General features: G+C 47.0%; 2 protein-coding genes across 4 annotated transcripts in view; both read right to left on the minus strand.

The window, feature by feature from the left end:
* Positions 1-4,382: 4,382 nt before the first annotated feature.
* On the minus strand, positions 4,383-12,704 carry LOC132445432 (F-box only protein 41-like). 3 transcript variants are annotated; one of them, XM_060035414.1, is made up of 16 exons: positions 12,379-12,704; positions 10,974-11,124; positions 10,201-10,761; positions 9,874-9,953; positions 9,607-9,679; positions 8,853-9,086; positions 8,616-8,686; positions 8,265-8,404; positions 7,956-8,167; positions 7,593-7,708; positions 7,100-7,252; positions 6,832-6,927; positions 5,771-5,889; positions 5,403-5,561; positions 5,073-5,182; positions 4,383-4,580 (listed from the first exon to the last, which is right to left on the minus strand). In XM_060035414.1, the coding sequence occupies exons 2-16, from the start codon at positions 11,106-11,108 to the stop codon at positions 4,524-4,526; spliced, it is 2,316 nt and encodes a 771-aa protein (XP_059891397.1). In that variant the 5' UTR covers positions 11,109-11,124; positions 12,379-12,704; the 3' UTR covers positions 4,383-4,523. The 3 variants fall into 3 exon arrangements, with proteins under 3 accessions (XP_059891397.1, XP_059891396.1, XP_059891398.1); XM_060035413.1 differs by having other exon boundaries at positions 10,974-11,137; XM_060035415.1 differs by having other exon boundaries at positions 10,974-11,068; positions 12,379-12,703.
* A 309-nt stretch (positions 12,705-13,013) lies between these two features.
* LOC132445611 (early growth response protein 4-like) overlaps positions 13,014-15,947 on the minus strand; it is a 2,954-nt gene continuing 20 nt past the window's right edge. The window contains exons 1-2 of the mRNA XM_060035702.1: positions 15,408-15,947; positions 13,014-15,131 (exon numbers count right to left, since the gene is read on the minus strand). The exon at positions 15,408-15,947 is cut by the window's right edge and continues 20 nt beyond it. Of these exons, the coding sequence (XP_059891685.1) occupies positions 13,984-15,131; positions 15,408-15,534 (1,275 nt within the window). The 5' untranslated portion in view covers positions 15,535-15,947 and the 3' untranslated portion in view covers positions 13,014-13,983. The remainder of the gene's footprint in view (positions 15,132-15,407) is intronic.

Here is a 15,947-nt window from a genome sequence, read left to right on the forward strand (position 1 = left end):
TCGAACATCAGTCTACAGAGCGTTAACCAACCGTTAACCACCAGCCCTGACCGCTTCACCACCAAGACGCTTACAAGAACATGTTTGGAGGTTATTCTTGACTTTACCATTCACATGATTGAGAAATAAGAAGTATCCATTAAGGTACCTCTGGTGTCTGTGTGAGCAGGGACTCGAACCTTAGTCTACAGAGCGTTAACCAACAGCCCTGACCGCTGCACCACCAAGACACTTACCAGTTCATGTTTGGAGGTTATACTTGACTTTACCATTCACATGATAGAGAAATAAGATGTATCCATTAAGGTACCTCTTGAACCCCGGTAAGGAGCAGGGAACCTGAACCATAGTGTCTGAATGCTCATCATTCATATTAGCCGTGCGTGCATGCGGGGACTCAAACTTGAGTCTACAGAGCGTTAACCAACAGCCCTGACCGCTGCACCACCAAGACGCTTACCCGAGTGTGCTTGGAGGTTATACTTGACTTTACCATTCACATGATAGAGAAATAAGATGTATCCATTAAGGTACCTCTGGTGGACGTTTAAGCGGGGACTCGTACCTTAGTCTACAGAGCGCTAACCAACCGTTAACCATCAGCCCAGACCGCTTCACCATCAAGACGCTGCCAGATCATGTTTGGAGGTTATACTTGACTTTACCATTCACATGATTGAGAAATAAGATGTATCCATTAAGGTACCTCTTGAACCTTGGTTCTGAGCAGGAAACCTGAACCTACATAGTGTCTGAAAGCTCATCCTTCTTATTAGCTGTGCCTGCGGGGACTCGAACCTGAGTCAACAGAGCGTTAACCAACAGCCCTGACCGCTTCACCACCAAGACGCCTCCAGATCATGTTTGGAGGTTATACTTGATTTTACCATTCACATGATAGAGAAATAAGATTAATCCATTAAGGTACCTCTTGAACCACATTGGGGACCGTTTGGGGGTACTCCCTTCTTGGTGGCCGGGTGAGCGGGGACTCGAACCTTAGTCTACAGAGCGTTAACTAACCGTTAACCACCAGCCCTGACCTTTCTCACATGATAGGGAAAAAAGATGTATCCAATATGGTACCTCATGAACCCTGGTTCTGAGCAGGGCGCCTGAACCTACGTAGTAGCTGAAAGCTCGTCATTCTTATTAGCCGTGCGTGCGGGGACTCGAACCTGAGTCTACAGAGCGTTAACCGACAGCCCTGACCGCTTCACCACGAAGACGCTAACCAGAGCGTGCTTGGAGGTTATACTTGACTTTACCATTCACATGATAGAGAAATACATGGTATACAATACCGTACCTCTTGAACCCTGGTTCTGATCAGGGCGCCTGAACCTACGTAGTGTCTGAAAGAAGTTCAATCTTATTAGCCGTGCGTGCGGGGACTCGAACCTGAGTCTACAGAGCGTTAACCGACAGCCCTGACCGCTTCACCACCAAGACGCTAACCAGAGGGTGCTTGGAGATTATACTTGACTTTACCATTCACATGATAGAGAAATACGAGGTATACAATACCGTACCTCTTGAACCCTGGTTCTGAGCAGGGCACCTGCTCAGAACCAACATAATACTACGACCAATGTTTTATTGGTCGTCATGAAAAAAACATAATGGGTAACACTGTTGATATTTATCAATTAAAACATAGGGGGTAACACTGTCGTTTTTTATTGATCGTCATGAAAAAAAACAAAAGGGGTAACACTGTCGTTTTTTATTGGTCGTCATGAAAAAAAACATAAGGGGTAACACTGTTATGTTTTTTATTGGTCGTCATGAAAAAAGACATAATGGGTAACACTGTCGATATTTATCAATTAAAACATAGGGGGTAACACTGTCGTTTTTTATTGATCGTCATGAAAAAAAACAAAAGGGGTAACACTGTTGTTTTTTATTGGTCGTCATGAAAAAAAACACAAGGGGTAACACTGTCGTTTTTTATTGGTCGTCATGAAAAAAAACACAAGGGGTAACACTGTCGTTTTTTATTGGTCGTTATGAAAAAAAACATAAGGGGTAACACTTATGTTTTTTATTGGTCGTCATGAAAAAAAACATAATGGTTACACTGTCGATATTTATCAATTAAAACATAGGGGGTAACACTGTCGTTTTTTATTGATCATCATGAAAAAAAACAAAAGGGGTAACACTGTCGTTTTTTATTGGTCGTCATGAAAAAAAACATAAGGGGTAACACTTATGTTTTTTATTGGTCGTCATGAAAAAAAACATAATGGGTAACACTGTCGATATTTATCAATTAAAACATAGGGGGTAACACTGTCGTTTTTATCAAATGAAACATGAGGGGTGACACTGTTGTTTTTCATTGGTCGTAAGTGTAACAGAATTTAACATAAAAGCCACAGTGGTGTAAGTGGTAGTGATGCTATGGTAGTAATCAAGGGGTTTTGTGATTGATTCTCTCCACGGTCAGATCGATTGTTGCTCTATTAGTCAAACTTCGGCCTTGACAAAACGTGCGTATTTATTCATTCCACCTTCCTGAATTGTGCTCCCTGGTCCCAGGAATACATAGTGCCTATAATATGGAAAGTGGTTGGATCAGAGTATATTACAGTTTACACACACTTTTTATGTACTATAGATTTGTATAGTCACTGGCCCCCTTTAAATTGTGCATTTATGCTATTATTATAGCCTACTATTATTATTGACACTTTAATTTTTTTAACTTTAATTTCAATTTTCATATTTTTTTCTTTGGTTTATACATTTGAATACTTGACTATCATGATTCGTGACACATTATATATTTATTTTAACTTTTTTTTTTTACGGTATTGCGTCTGTGAATTAGAGTTTTTATTTGTTTTGTTACACTTATATCAAAGTATATTACACTATAACTTTCTTCATAGGATATTTTATTAGTCTGACATTTATCAAGCCAATAGGCTATACAATATAATCAATGTAAATATTGTAAACATCACTGTATTACAAAGTTAATTAAAAATTAATTAAATATAGATGGATAGACCAATAGGCCTATTTATTTATATATATTATAAAAAGGCCTTTTGGTCTATCGATATCTAAGCTAGGTATATTATTATTTTTTATTATACTGACGCACGTGTATTTATTCTGTTCAATGACATGTTAACTGATAACATATAGGCTTTTGGTTGTGGTAGCAGCCATGGTGACAATGGCTGGCTGCCACAGGTCGCTCATTCAGTCATACCTCTGGTTGGTTGCGACCTATTTGCCGCCAAAAGGGTCGCAACGCTTTTATGGTCGTGACCTAGTCGGTCAGCCTGCCAGAGCCAGCTGCCAGCCGCAGCCAGCGGCCAGTGGCCGGCGGCAGACAGCGGCCAGCCGTGGCTGTCGTCGCAGCCAGCCAGCCGATACCAGCCAGGCGTCGCAGCCCGTCATTACGTCGTATAATTATCATACCATCGTACTAAATCATACAAAAATGTTAAAAGGAAAGAGGCCGATTGCGTCAATAAGTTTGACTAAAAGAGCAAAAATATGACCGTCCGTGGAGAGAATCAAACACCGGCCTTCATGATTACTAACCTAGCATGACTACCGCTTGTACCACTGTGGCATTCGCGTCGCGACCAATGCGACGCGAAAAAACAGTAGGGCCGAGAGCTCGGCCCTACTGTTTTATGTTGTCTGTTTTTTAATGCATGTTTTATGCAGAACTATTTGCTGCTGTCTTGGCCAGGACTCCCTTGTAAAAGAGATACTGAATCTCAAATGGGATTATTCCTGATAAAATAAAGGTTAAAGAAAAAGAAAAGAAAATATCACTTCGCTTTTTCCACGGGAACTTCAGTATAAAGATATATTATTTTTTGTTTAATATTAAAATCAGGAAGTCTTGCTGGGACCAAGTCTGTTTTTCAGGGGAGCCCTTAACAATCATATTATTTACACTCAATAGGTGGACAAAACCAAAACATATTCATTCATACATAATTGCTGTTATCAAACAGCAACTATGAGTGTTAATAAACTTAAAATGTATGTATTGTAAACAATGGATTATGTTAGTATAAATATATTATTTTGGTGTCAATAATTACTAATGAAATTGTAAGCAATGAATTATTAGTTAATATAAACCTATCCATGCCATTTCAACTGTTCCATGAATTTCTGGAGTGTATTCATCATTGTTATTTTGTGTTAAACTCATGGGTTTCATCAAATTAAATCGGTTGTATTGGTTTTTAAATTCCTTGGTTTCATTCCTTGATTTCTCCCCTTTCCCCTGAAATGTTAAAGGTATCAGATCAACTAAAATCATCAGTTGTATTCACCGAATACATTAATTCAATAAACGATTGTCAGAAGAATGAGGAGAAATGATGTGAAACATTGAATAGAAACAAGACATTTATTACACTTATCATTGATAACCGATTGTCGTGTGTGTGTGTGTGTGTGTGTGTGTGTGTGTGTGTGTGTGTGTGTGTGTGTGTGTGTGTGTGTGTGTGTGTGTGCGTGTGCGTGTTTTGAAGAGTTCAGTATTCTTCTTTGACCTGCAGGATGCCACAAAGACCTGGAGACCGGGTTAGAACCTGAGACACACACACACACACACACACACACACACACACACACACACACACACACACACACACACACACACACACACACACACACACACACACACACACACACACACACACACACACACCATTGATCATCATTTAGTAGCTGGGTCCATTCATTAGTAGTATTATGTAAAGTACTGATTCATGCGTGTGTTGTGTGTCAATATAATTGACACACAAAAGTTGGACCAATACAATTATTGCTCCCAGATTTGCCAACTCCATTGGTCAGTTTCAAAGAAAGGGCGGCAAAATGTTTGTTGAGACAGACAGAGTGGATGTTGCATACATGCACATGAAGCAGTATGCTTAAAAATAGTGGAGCAGTATTCCTTTAAGACGTAGGGGTTAAGGGTTAGAGGTAAGGTATTACGGTTCAAGGGTTAGGGGTTCAGAGATTGGGGGTAAAGGTTTAAAGGGTGAGGAGTTAAGGGTTAAATGGTGGTTTGGGTCTACCTTAAGAGCCTCCAGGTTATCTCTGAACACGCTGTCCTCCTCAAGCGAACCTTCGTTAGCATGACTCTTCCTCATCAGCACCACCATGGACCTGAGATTAACACATTTACCTACACGCACACACACACACACACACACACACACACACACACACACACACACACACACACACACACACACACACACACACACACACACACACACACACACACACACACACACACACACACACACACACACACACAGTCGGGATTGTAGTTTGAAATGTACCTCTTTTTTTTTTTGGACAATGAGCAGCAATATAGCTACAATGTAGAGGGGGGCTCTTACTTTGAAAGTGCAGTATAGCTTCCTCAGTGATGGCAGTGTGCGTCAACGTCAAAGTCTCCAAGTTGGTGAGTCCGTTATTACAGAGCTCTGTCGCCACCTTCAGGTCGACCTTTGAAACGCACTCCAACTCCAGCTCTAATAGACACACACAGCTGCGCACTGGACACACACACACACACACACACACACACACACACACACACACACACACACACACACACACACACACACACACACACACACACACACACACACACACACACACACACACACACACACACACACACACACACACACAGTTCAGTTCCCTTCAATGTGCTAATGTTTTCAGTCCATCCTGACCAGTCGTGGCGGCTCCTCCTACTCACCCACAGCAGCCAATCCCTGAGTGCCACACCCGGCCCCGCCCACGCTGAGGGAGCGCAGGTCCGGCCAACACCGACCGATGGTCTGCAGGCTACGGTTGCCAAGGCGATGAGGCTGCTGGCTGGAGCACAAGATTCAAACAGGTCACACACAGTGTCTGTCTGACTGTCTGTAACCCACTGGCCCGCGGGGCGACCACAGGACATTGCGATCCAGAGCACGGCGTCCTCGACCGGTCCACCCAGGACAGGAGGTCAGAAATATGGTGCCCTTCCACCGAGAGCTCTTCAGTGGTACATGGTGTGAGGCCAAGGACAGTGCGTGGTAATGAGCAGTGTTTAGTGGACCCACCTGGCGTTTAGGGATCTATCTGAGGTTTAGTGTTTAGTGGACCCACCTGGGGTTTAGTGTTTAGGGATCTATCTGAGGTGTAATGAACCTACCTGGTATTTAGTGTTTAGTGATCTACCTGGAGTTTAGTGATCTACCTGGGGTTTAGTGTTTAGTGATCTACCTGGAGTTTAGTGTTTAGTGATCTACCTGGGGTTTAGTGTTTAGTGATGTACCTGGGGTTTAGTGTTTAGTGATGTACCTGGGGTTTAGTGTTCAGTGTGTACCTGGGGTTTAGTGTTTAGTGATGTACCTGGGGTTTAGTGTTCAGTGATGTACCTGGGGTTTAGTGTTCAGTGATGTACCTGGGGTTTAGTGTTCAGTGATGTACCTGGGGTTTAGTGTTTAGTGATGTACCTGGGGTTTAGTGTTCAGTGATGTACCTGGGGTTTAGTGTTTAGTGATGTACCTGGGGTTTAGTGTTAGTGAACCTACCCCGGGCTTAGTGTTTACCTACCTGGGGTTTAGTGGTTAGTGAACCTACCTGGGGTTTAGTGGTTAGTAAACCTACCTGGGGTTTAGTGATTAGTGAACCTACCTGGGGTTTAGTGATTAGTGAAACTACCTGGGGTTTAGTGGTTAGTAAACCTACCTGGGGTTTAGTTATTAGTGAACCTACCTGGGGTTTAGTGATTAGTGAACCTACCTGGGGTTTAGTGATTAGTGAACCTACCTGGGGTTTAGGGGGGTGAACTTCATGTGAGCTATGGTTCTGCAGCCGGCTCCCAGCGCCCACAAGACCTCCTGACCCACCCCCTCACCGGGACTCCTGTTCAGACAGACAGGCAGACAGACAAACAGACAGACATTTGGATTAAGAAACAGATAGACAGACAGACAGTTAGATGAAGAGACAGACCAATAGGCTGACAGACAAACAGTAAGATGAAGAGAAAGACAGACAGGCAGACACTTAGATGAAGAAACAGACAGACAGATACCTGTACGTGATGGTGTGTAGGTTGGGGGAGTAGCAGCTGGCCAGCCACAGGGACCTGTCTGTCAGCACATTGGAACACTGACAGACAGACAGGTAGAGCAGACTGCCCCCCGCTGAGCGCAAGACAGCCTCCACCCCTTCCTCCAGGCAGCCCCTGAGAGACAGACGGGTAGAAGGGGGCAGTCATAGGTCCAATCCCATTTCTACCCCTTACCCCTTCCCCTTCTCCTCCCCCTTGTTTTGAAGGGGTAAGGGGAAGAAATGGGATTGGGCCATAGTCTGTGGAGCTGCAGTGGAACACGGTGAGTTTGACCGGGTTCAACAGTCAAGGGGAGACTGGACATTGTTCATGATGCATTGTTGACCCATAGCAAGCAGCGTTATCATAGGGCCGTGTGGGAACAGCTACAACTGTTGGGCTCACACTTACACAACACGGCCACTTTAGATTTTGTTTCATGCAGATGTGTGGTGTGTGCGCATGTGTGCGTTACCGTTTGAGGGTCTGGTAGTCCTCTCTGCTCTCTCCAGGTCGTCTGGTTCTGCCTCTCAGGTTCTTCAGAACCAGGGACCGGGTCTGTGTACACCACTGAGACAGGGTGACCAGGAACTACACACACACACACACACACACACACACACACACACACACACACACACACACACACACACACACACACACACACACACACACACACACACACACACACACACACACACACACACACACACACACACAAAGCTGATCATGGTGGGGGTGACGATGAGGAGGTTGATGAAGATGAAAAAGGTGCCAAAGGTGATGATGAAAAAGAATATGGAAATGATGAAGATGACCACGAGGAAGGCTGCCCTACCTTGGTGGACACCGTGACGTTCTCCAGAAGTAGGCGTGTCCATACAGCCGGGTGCCTAGCAACGCACCTCCAATCAGTGCACACCTCAGCCGCATGCAGCAGGGAAGCAACGTCCAAATATGGGAAGACACAAAAAAGCCCCGCCCTCAACCGTAGAGTCTCCACCCCCAGGCAATGGGTGCTATGGCAACCATTAGAGGAGGGAGACAAATCTGTGGACCAGAAATTAAAAATAAAAAAAAGAATGTGATGGAAGCGCCACTTTTATTAACAAATAATTCTATAAATACATACGTCCAAACATCTTACCTGGTGCAGCAGTCCGTCTTATCATCTCAGGTGTGTTCCATATCTGCTCCTCGTCGTCTTCGTCATCCTCTTCCTCCTCCTTCTCCTCCTCGGTACTGTGGTAACGATGGTAGCTGTTCACCCAGCGGTTCCCTCCAGCCCTGGAAGACAGAAATAAAATACTACAGTTCAGGACTGGAGAATACTAGAGGAGATAGGAGAGAGGAGGGGAGAGGAGAGGAGAGGAGAGGAGAGAGGAGGAGAGGAGAGGAGACAGGAGGGAAGAGGAGAGGAGAGGAGAGGAGAGGAGAGGAGAGGAGAGGAGAGGAGAGAGGAGGGGAGGGGAAGGGGAGGGAGGAGAGGAGAGAGTACCAGTCGTTGTATGGATGGTGGTTGTAGAGTTGGTCTCCAAGTCTATAAGATCCAGAAACACTGTAACTCCTCTACAGAGAGGAGAGAGGAGGGAGACGGAAAAACACATTCAGCTATTGAGACAAAACTGATTTTTGTATTTCATTTTGATCGTTTTTTGGAGTTGTCATGTTTTAATTTGTAAACAGTGACACAGTACATTTAACTTTTAGAGTCAAAAAGCTTTTCTGGATTCACCTGAGTTGCCATGGTTACCGGCGACCTGGCTCCAAGCATGTCCTCCACACTGCCATCCAAGCTCCGCCCTGCGCGACCCCACACAGGTGAGGAGACACCTCTGTGTGTGTGTCCCGGAGTGTGTGTGTACATCGGTGTGTGTACGTGTCGTTGCGGGTGCGTGTGACCGGGTGCGATCTGCAGCAGCTGTCTCTCTGCATGGTCGGCTCGATCGAGTAACGACTCCATAAACATCTGGAGGATGATAGCATAATAAATCCTCAGTTACGAGAGGTGAGTTACCTGCTTAACGACAGGTGAGTTACCCGCTGAACGACAGGTGGGTAACCCTCCCAACGACAGGTGAGTTACCCGCTGAACGTCAGGTGAGTTACACACCAAACGACAGGTGAGTTACCTACTTAACGACAGGTGAGTTAGCAGCTGAACGACAGGTGGGTAACCCGCCCAACGACGGGTGAGTTACCCGCTTATCGACAGGTGAATTACTTGCTGAACGGCAGGTCAGTTACCTGCCCAACAACAGGTGAGTTACCTGCTTAATGACAGGTGAGTTACCTGCTTAATGACAGGTGAGTTACCTGCTTAATGACAGGTGAGTTACCTGCTGAAGGGCAGTTGAGTTACCCGCTTAACGACAGGCGAGTTACCTGCTGAACAACCTGCTGAAGGACAGGTGAGTTACCTGCTTAATGACAGGTGAGTTACCTGCTGAAGGACAGGTGAGTTACCCGCTTAACGACAGGTGAGTTACCTGTAGTTTCATTTTAGCTTCTGCCTCCTTCTCTGCTGTATCTCTCAGGAACACCTGCACCTGATGCATATCCCTGCAACACACACACACACACACACACACACACACACACACACACACACACACACACACACACACACACACACACACACACACACACACACACACACACACACACACACACACACACACACACACACACTAAATATAATGATAAATTAAAGAAAAAAGGAGAAGTGTGTGTGTGTATTAAAGAGAGAGACAAACTGTTTTCGTTTGGCCAGTTCGTCCTCTTTGCCCTTCAGTTCTCGCTTTACTCCCTCCATCATCTCCATGGCTATGGAAGCCTATCGTGAAATAATATTCTCAACATTAAATATCACCACTAACTCATTACTTATGGATGTAAGCTCAACTCAACTCAACTAATATTAAACTTACCTTAACTATGCTGAATTAAACTTATAAAATGAAGCTAAACCAAAGTTAGATTGAACTAAACTAAACTAAGCTAAACTAATATCAAACTAAGGTAATCCAAAATAATCTAAACTAATATAGGTCAACTGGAAGTCATTGTGTGATGTCACTCACCTGTCTGGACAGGTACGCCGCTCTCTCCTCCACTTCGTCCTTCTCTCTCACGAGACGTTCTCCCTTCCTCCTCTCTCGCTCTAGCTCCGCCTCTCTTTCCTGTAGCTCCGCCTTCAGGTGATGGACACGCCCCCTCACCCTCTCCTCCAACTCGGCTACGGCGGTGGCCACCTGCATGTCCAGCCTCAGCTCTAGTCTTTCTTCCAGGCCTGGCCCCACGGAGAAGCACTCCACTGGGGGATACCCCAACTCCAGCCCCAGGCTCCTCCTGAGGCCTATATGGTCCTCCAGAGCTAAAAAGGCAGTGGATGTGAGGCCTGTAGGGCTAGGCAGAGCCAGAGCCCTGGAGGGGTCCTGGGGGACTCCCAGAGAAGATCCTCCTGCGGCCCCTAACATCACCCTGAGAAGCTGGGTGGAGGCGGTGGAGGAGGCCAGGTCCAGACCGGCCAGAGGCAGGGGGTCTCTGGTGGACTCCATGCCCAGGGAGGAGCTCTGTCCCTGGGAGACAGTCGGACCAGGGAGGCGCAGGAGGAACCCTGGTGTAGAGCTCCTGGCACGCACCTCAGAGGACATGAAAGTACTTTTACAAGTTTGTGTGTGTGTGTGTGTGTGTGTGTGTGTGTGTGTGTGTGTGTGTGTGTGTGTGTGTGTGTGTGTGTGTGTGTGTGTGTGTGTGTGTGTGTGTGTGTGTGTGTGTGTGTGTGTGTGTGTGTGTGTGTGTGTGTGTGTGTGTGTGTGTGTGTGTGTGTGTGTTTGTGAGTGAGTGAGTCTACCTTGGATAGACCGAGCAGGGTCTGATAGGTGTGTGTGTTGACCAGGTGGTTTTGGAGGTCCAGGACGGAGTTGAAGGTCCCTTCTGATCCACAGCCTGGACATGAGAAGGTCTGGTCAGCTGCTGCTACCAGCATGCTCCAGCACCAGCACCTTCACGACAACCCTGCTACAAGTTATCATCTAGACTAGATGATAACTTGTAGTCCCTAGACTATAACTTGTAGAGACTACAAGTAAAGCTCTAGGGACTAGAAGTTATCATTCTAGAGACTACAAGTTATCATCTAGAGACTACAAATGATCATCTAGTGACTACAAGTTATCATCTAGAGACTACAAGTTATCATCTATTTCGAGTTGCACACTGATCTAGTTATCATCTAGCGATTTCGAGTTATCATCTAGAGACTACAAGTTATCATCTAGAGACTACAAGTAAAGATCTAGAGACTACAAGTTATCATCTACTACAAGTTATCATCTAACTATTTCGAGTTACACACTCATGTAGAGACTACAAGTAAAGATCTAGAGACTACAAGTTAGTTATGATAGAGACTACGTGTTGTAGAGACTACATGTTAAAATCTATTGACTCAAGTTATCATCTAGACTTCATTTATCATCTAGAGACTACAAGTTATCTAGAGACTACAAGTAAACATTGAGAGACTACATGTTAACAGAGGGACAACATGTTATCATCTAGACCACAAGTTATTGTCTATAACCTATGAGTTAGCATAGAGTCTACACATCGTTATCATCTAGGGACTAGAAATAATCATAGAACCTGATCTTACATCTCGTGATTCTTCTAAAAGTGATCCTATATTGAGAAAATGTAGAAGCTTCAAAGCAATATGACGTCACATATTGTTGCTGCGCTGTCTCCATCTATATTCTAGAGAAGGATATATATTATTAATTTGCCTTCAATTCATATACAGTATGTGCATTGGTGTTTGTGTGAGTGTGTATGGGTGTGTGTAGGGGGGTGGTGGTAGAGGTGAGGAGTTAGAACAGCACTGACCTAGATACAAGAACACACCCAGGCACTACCCGCACACACACACACACACACACACACACACACACACAATTGACTATTGAAGCGTCCTCTGCAGCGCCTACATGAGCTTTGTGCGCGCGCGTGTGTGTGTGTGTGTGTGTGTGTGTGTGTGTGTGTGTGTGTGTGTGGAATTCAGATCGGCCTATGGATGGCTGAGCAGGAAGAAAGAGAAGTCTGGATATCTCAATCCCCATCTACACGTTTTTTTTCTCCTCTCTTGACCACACTGTAAACATAGCCAGTACCGTTGCCAGCACAGTGACTCAGACAGAAATCGAACGGATCACGGATCTACCGAGCACGGTTAAAACCCGATATAAAAGCCCCCTCACCTGTGATTCCACCGCGGAATGGAGTCGATATTATCCGGTGTAAAAACTTCTGCCTTAACCGCCGAGCACCACCCGACCAGAATTTAGACCGTCGGCCTGCTGGCTTAATTCACTAATTCATTAGATGATTCGCCCATATATCCGCACCCTGTCTGGCCTGGATGCACGGTATTCAGGTCCACTCCGGTACGGCCGTGTCTCTTAGAGCCGAGCCAAGCAGAGAACTGTCAACCGACTGGCCCGCGTGCTACATCATCCCTCCCTCCGGTAAAACTCTCCGCACGCTGTGGCCGTGCAGCGTGCTAATGACGTGGCGCACGTGACCTGTCAGTTCCGCTTAAGAGGAGAGGAGAGGATATGAGAGGAGGGGAATGGAGGGGCGGGGAGAGGATGGGAGGGGAGAAGAGAGAAGAGAGGAGGGGGTCTCTACGGCAACAAGCCAGTCGCCAATTTGAGATATGATTGGCTGAAGTATTTGTGAATTATCCGAGAGAGCCTATGACATTGATTCTGCAGTTTCGCTTATTTAAATCTCTGAATCAATCCAGATGTACTGATGTACCGATGCAGGTGTGCAGATGGGTTGGTACAGATGTGAATTTATGCTAGACGGCTGAATAGAAGGACAACTCGTGTTTGGTACTTTGAACATCTGGTTTTATTCACATAAAGACCACAGGAAGTTGAGAAATGAAAAGAGAAGAGAACCACATCGACCAATATATAATAATATATCCATGCAGAATGATGGCTACTAAGATTGTCATTAAGATGCACAGCAATGTGTGCTACGTCACAGCTCAACTCAGAGCTGAGTTTAGGTGTTTAGTCCAACAGTCCAGACATGGCGGCCATTTTAGAATCATAATAATAACAATAATGATAATTATAATAAATAAATCATTATTATACTCTTTAAATATAACATACATGTCTTCACTTTGATTTCAGCCGTGCTGAAATAATTTATAATAAAATATTTTTAGAATAATTTCCATAATTTCCACAATGGGTTTGTAGAAAAATGAAATCTCTGTACAAATAAGTCAAGTTGTAGAAATATACATTCTGAGTGTTAAACAATCTTATACTTCAAGAGGTAGCAAGGGTCTATAAAAATATTCCTACAAAGTGTATCGCAGCGGTGGGAATATAAATTGACACAGGACATAAAACTACATTCTTCACTTGAGATCTCGAGCAAAAATCACAGAAATTGTACAACATTCTGACGTCAGTATCCACGTGTTGGAACATCTTTGAACACGTCATCATGCGTTAACGTCAAACAGCGATTACAGTCAACAGCAGTGAGTTAGTTTATCTACAATCACCCGCCGCCTCTCTGACCCAAGAATCCACTGCGCTGTCCTTGGTGCTGATGGGGACCCATGACGTCACCCCCACCCCACCAGAACTCCCGCCAACCAACCCGTCTCTTTAACCGTGTCCGTGCGGGTCGTCGGAGACGTGCTCGTGGACCAGAGTTTCATCCGCGGGCCTTTCAAACTCCGCGTGAAAACGCGCGGACGCGCCTCTTTTTCAAACAGCCAATCAGCTGACGTCTTAATCTTTTGAACGACCGACTCCTCGAGCCTAGTCCGTTTAGACGCCCCCGGGCGCGCTGAACGCCATCGAGTACGCGGCCATCATCTGTGCGCGCAGTTGCTGCTTGACGTGCACGCGCCCGTGCCTTTTCTTCTCGTCGCTGCGAGCGAAGCGCTTGCCGCAGACGTCGCACGAGAATGGCTTCTCCCCCGTGTGCGTGCGCGTGTGCGTGGTGAGGTGGTCGCTGCGGCTGAAGCTGCGCGCGCATATCGTGCACTGGAACGGCTTCTGTCCGGTGTGAATGCGCACGTGGCGGTTGAGCTCGTCCGAGCGGGAGAAGCGGCGCTCGCAGCCCTGCACGCAGCACGGGAACGGCTTCACCTTGACGGCGCTCGTGGCTTTCCTGGCTCTGCCCGAGACCTTGGCGGCCCCCGCGGTCTGCGCGTTGACGATGTTGGGCATCGGGAACGCGCCGGGCAGGAGGGAGGAAAGGAGGAAGGCGTCAAGGGTGAAGGGGAGGGCGGCGGGCGGGAGGGACAGCGCGAGGCCGCAGGGCGTGGGCTCCGTCTTGATGACGGGTCGGTTAATGACGTAGTCAGCGGAGTCTCCTCCGTTCACGCCGGGGACTGACATCAGACTCTTCAGCCACTCCTCCAGGGCCAGCGGCTCCTGTTTGATCTCTTGAGCCAGGGACGGAACGTCTCCCGCGGCCGCCTCGCTCCCGACCAGCGACTCCAGAAACTCCGCCACGTCCACCTGTTGCTCGAGCGCCGAGAGCGGGAGCAGCGGCTCGGTGGTGGACGGCAGCCCGTTATAGCCGGTCCCCGGGAGCTGCACGCAGCCACTGCCGCCGCCGCAGCTGGAGGCCTGGAACTCGCTCTTCACCACCAGCAGGGCCGGGGGGGACCCGGGGGAGGACGCGCAGGGGCCGGGGTCGGCAACGCTGCCGTAGCCCGCGGGCACGCATGTCGGTTGGAGTGATGGCGGAGAGGAGGCGGGATGATGCTCGAGCTCGCTGCAGACGCCCACTATCTCGGTGATCATGTTGAGGATGGCGTCGGCGCTGCTGCTCAGCTCCGCCGCCGGCTCGGAGGAGGCGAAGAAGGCCGCGGAGGAGGCGAGTGACGGGGAGAGGGTGTCCGAGGAGCAGTCGCTGAGGTCGGAGAAGAAGTCCGAGTCGGAGGCGTCGGTCCCCGGGGAGAAGGCTGGAGGAGGAGGGGGCCGTTAGTGGTGTTGCATAACAATAATAATCACTGTCTTCCCACACAAACACACACACTCAAACACACAAAACGCAAGCACACAAACGCAAGCACACACACAGATACGCAAACACAGATGCAAACGCACACACACGCGCACCAATGTTTGAATTAATCGTCCATAAACGATTATGCGTGGCACTTGCATCACTGTATACATGTGAGCAACATGTGATAAAATATCCACGTGCACTTTGAAACTTTATGAGGCGCACGTACCTTGGGAGAAGGGCGAGCTCGTGTCACATTCACTGTGGTCCCCGAGGCTGGAGCCCACGCTGTCCACCCAGGCGCTGCACGCGCCCTCCAACTCCGACAGGAAGCTGTCCTCGCGCTCCAGAAGCATGATCACGGTGCAGATGCTCGTGTTGAACCCAATGATTAATTAGAGCCCAAATGTCCTCAGAAAATACAGTGAGATATTAATCCACGAGTCCGGTATAAACAAATGAAGTGTTGGAGCTTTAATGATGACGATAATAATAATAATAGTCGCTGAACCGTTGGTTATAGATCCGTTGGTCGTTGTTCCGTGAGAGGACTCGGCGCAGGGAGAGTCTGATGCTCCGTTCATCCACTCAGTCCTTTTTATACTCTCCGTCTCCTAGGTAACTCCTGGCTGCAGTCATTGGTGGATATCAGTGCGAGGGATTCCCCCCGCTGCGAGCTTCGTAGGTGCCCAAACATGGGCACATCCGGAAGTGACGACGGTGTCCCCCTACCATATAAGGACAGGCGGGAGAGCGACGTAGAGACGGG

This window comes from Gadus macrocephalus, chromosome 17 (genome assembly GCF_031168955.1).
Source record: "Gadus macrocephalus chromosome 17, ASM3116895v1".
Lineage (NCBI taxonomy): Eukaryota > Metazoa > Chordata > Actinopteri > Gadiformes > Gadidae > Gadus > Gadus macrocephalus.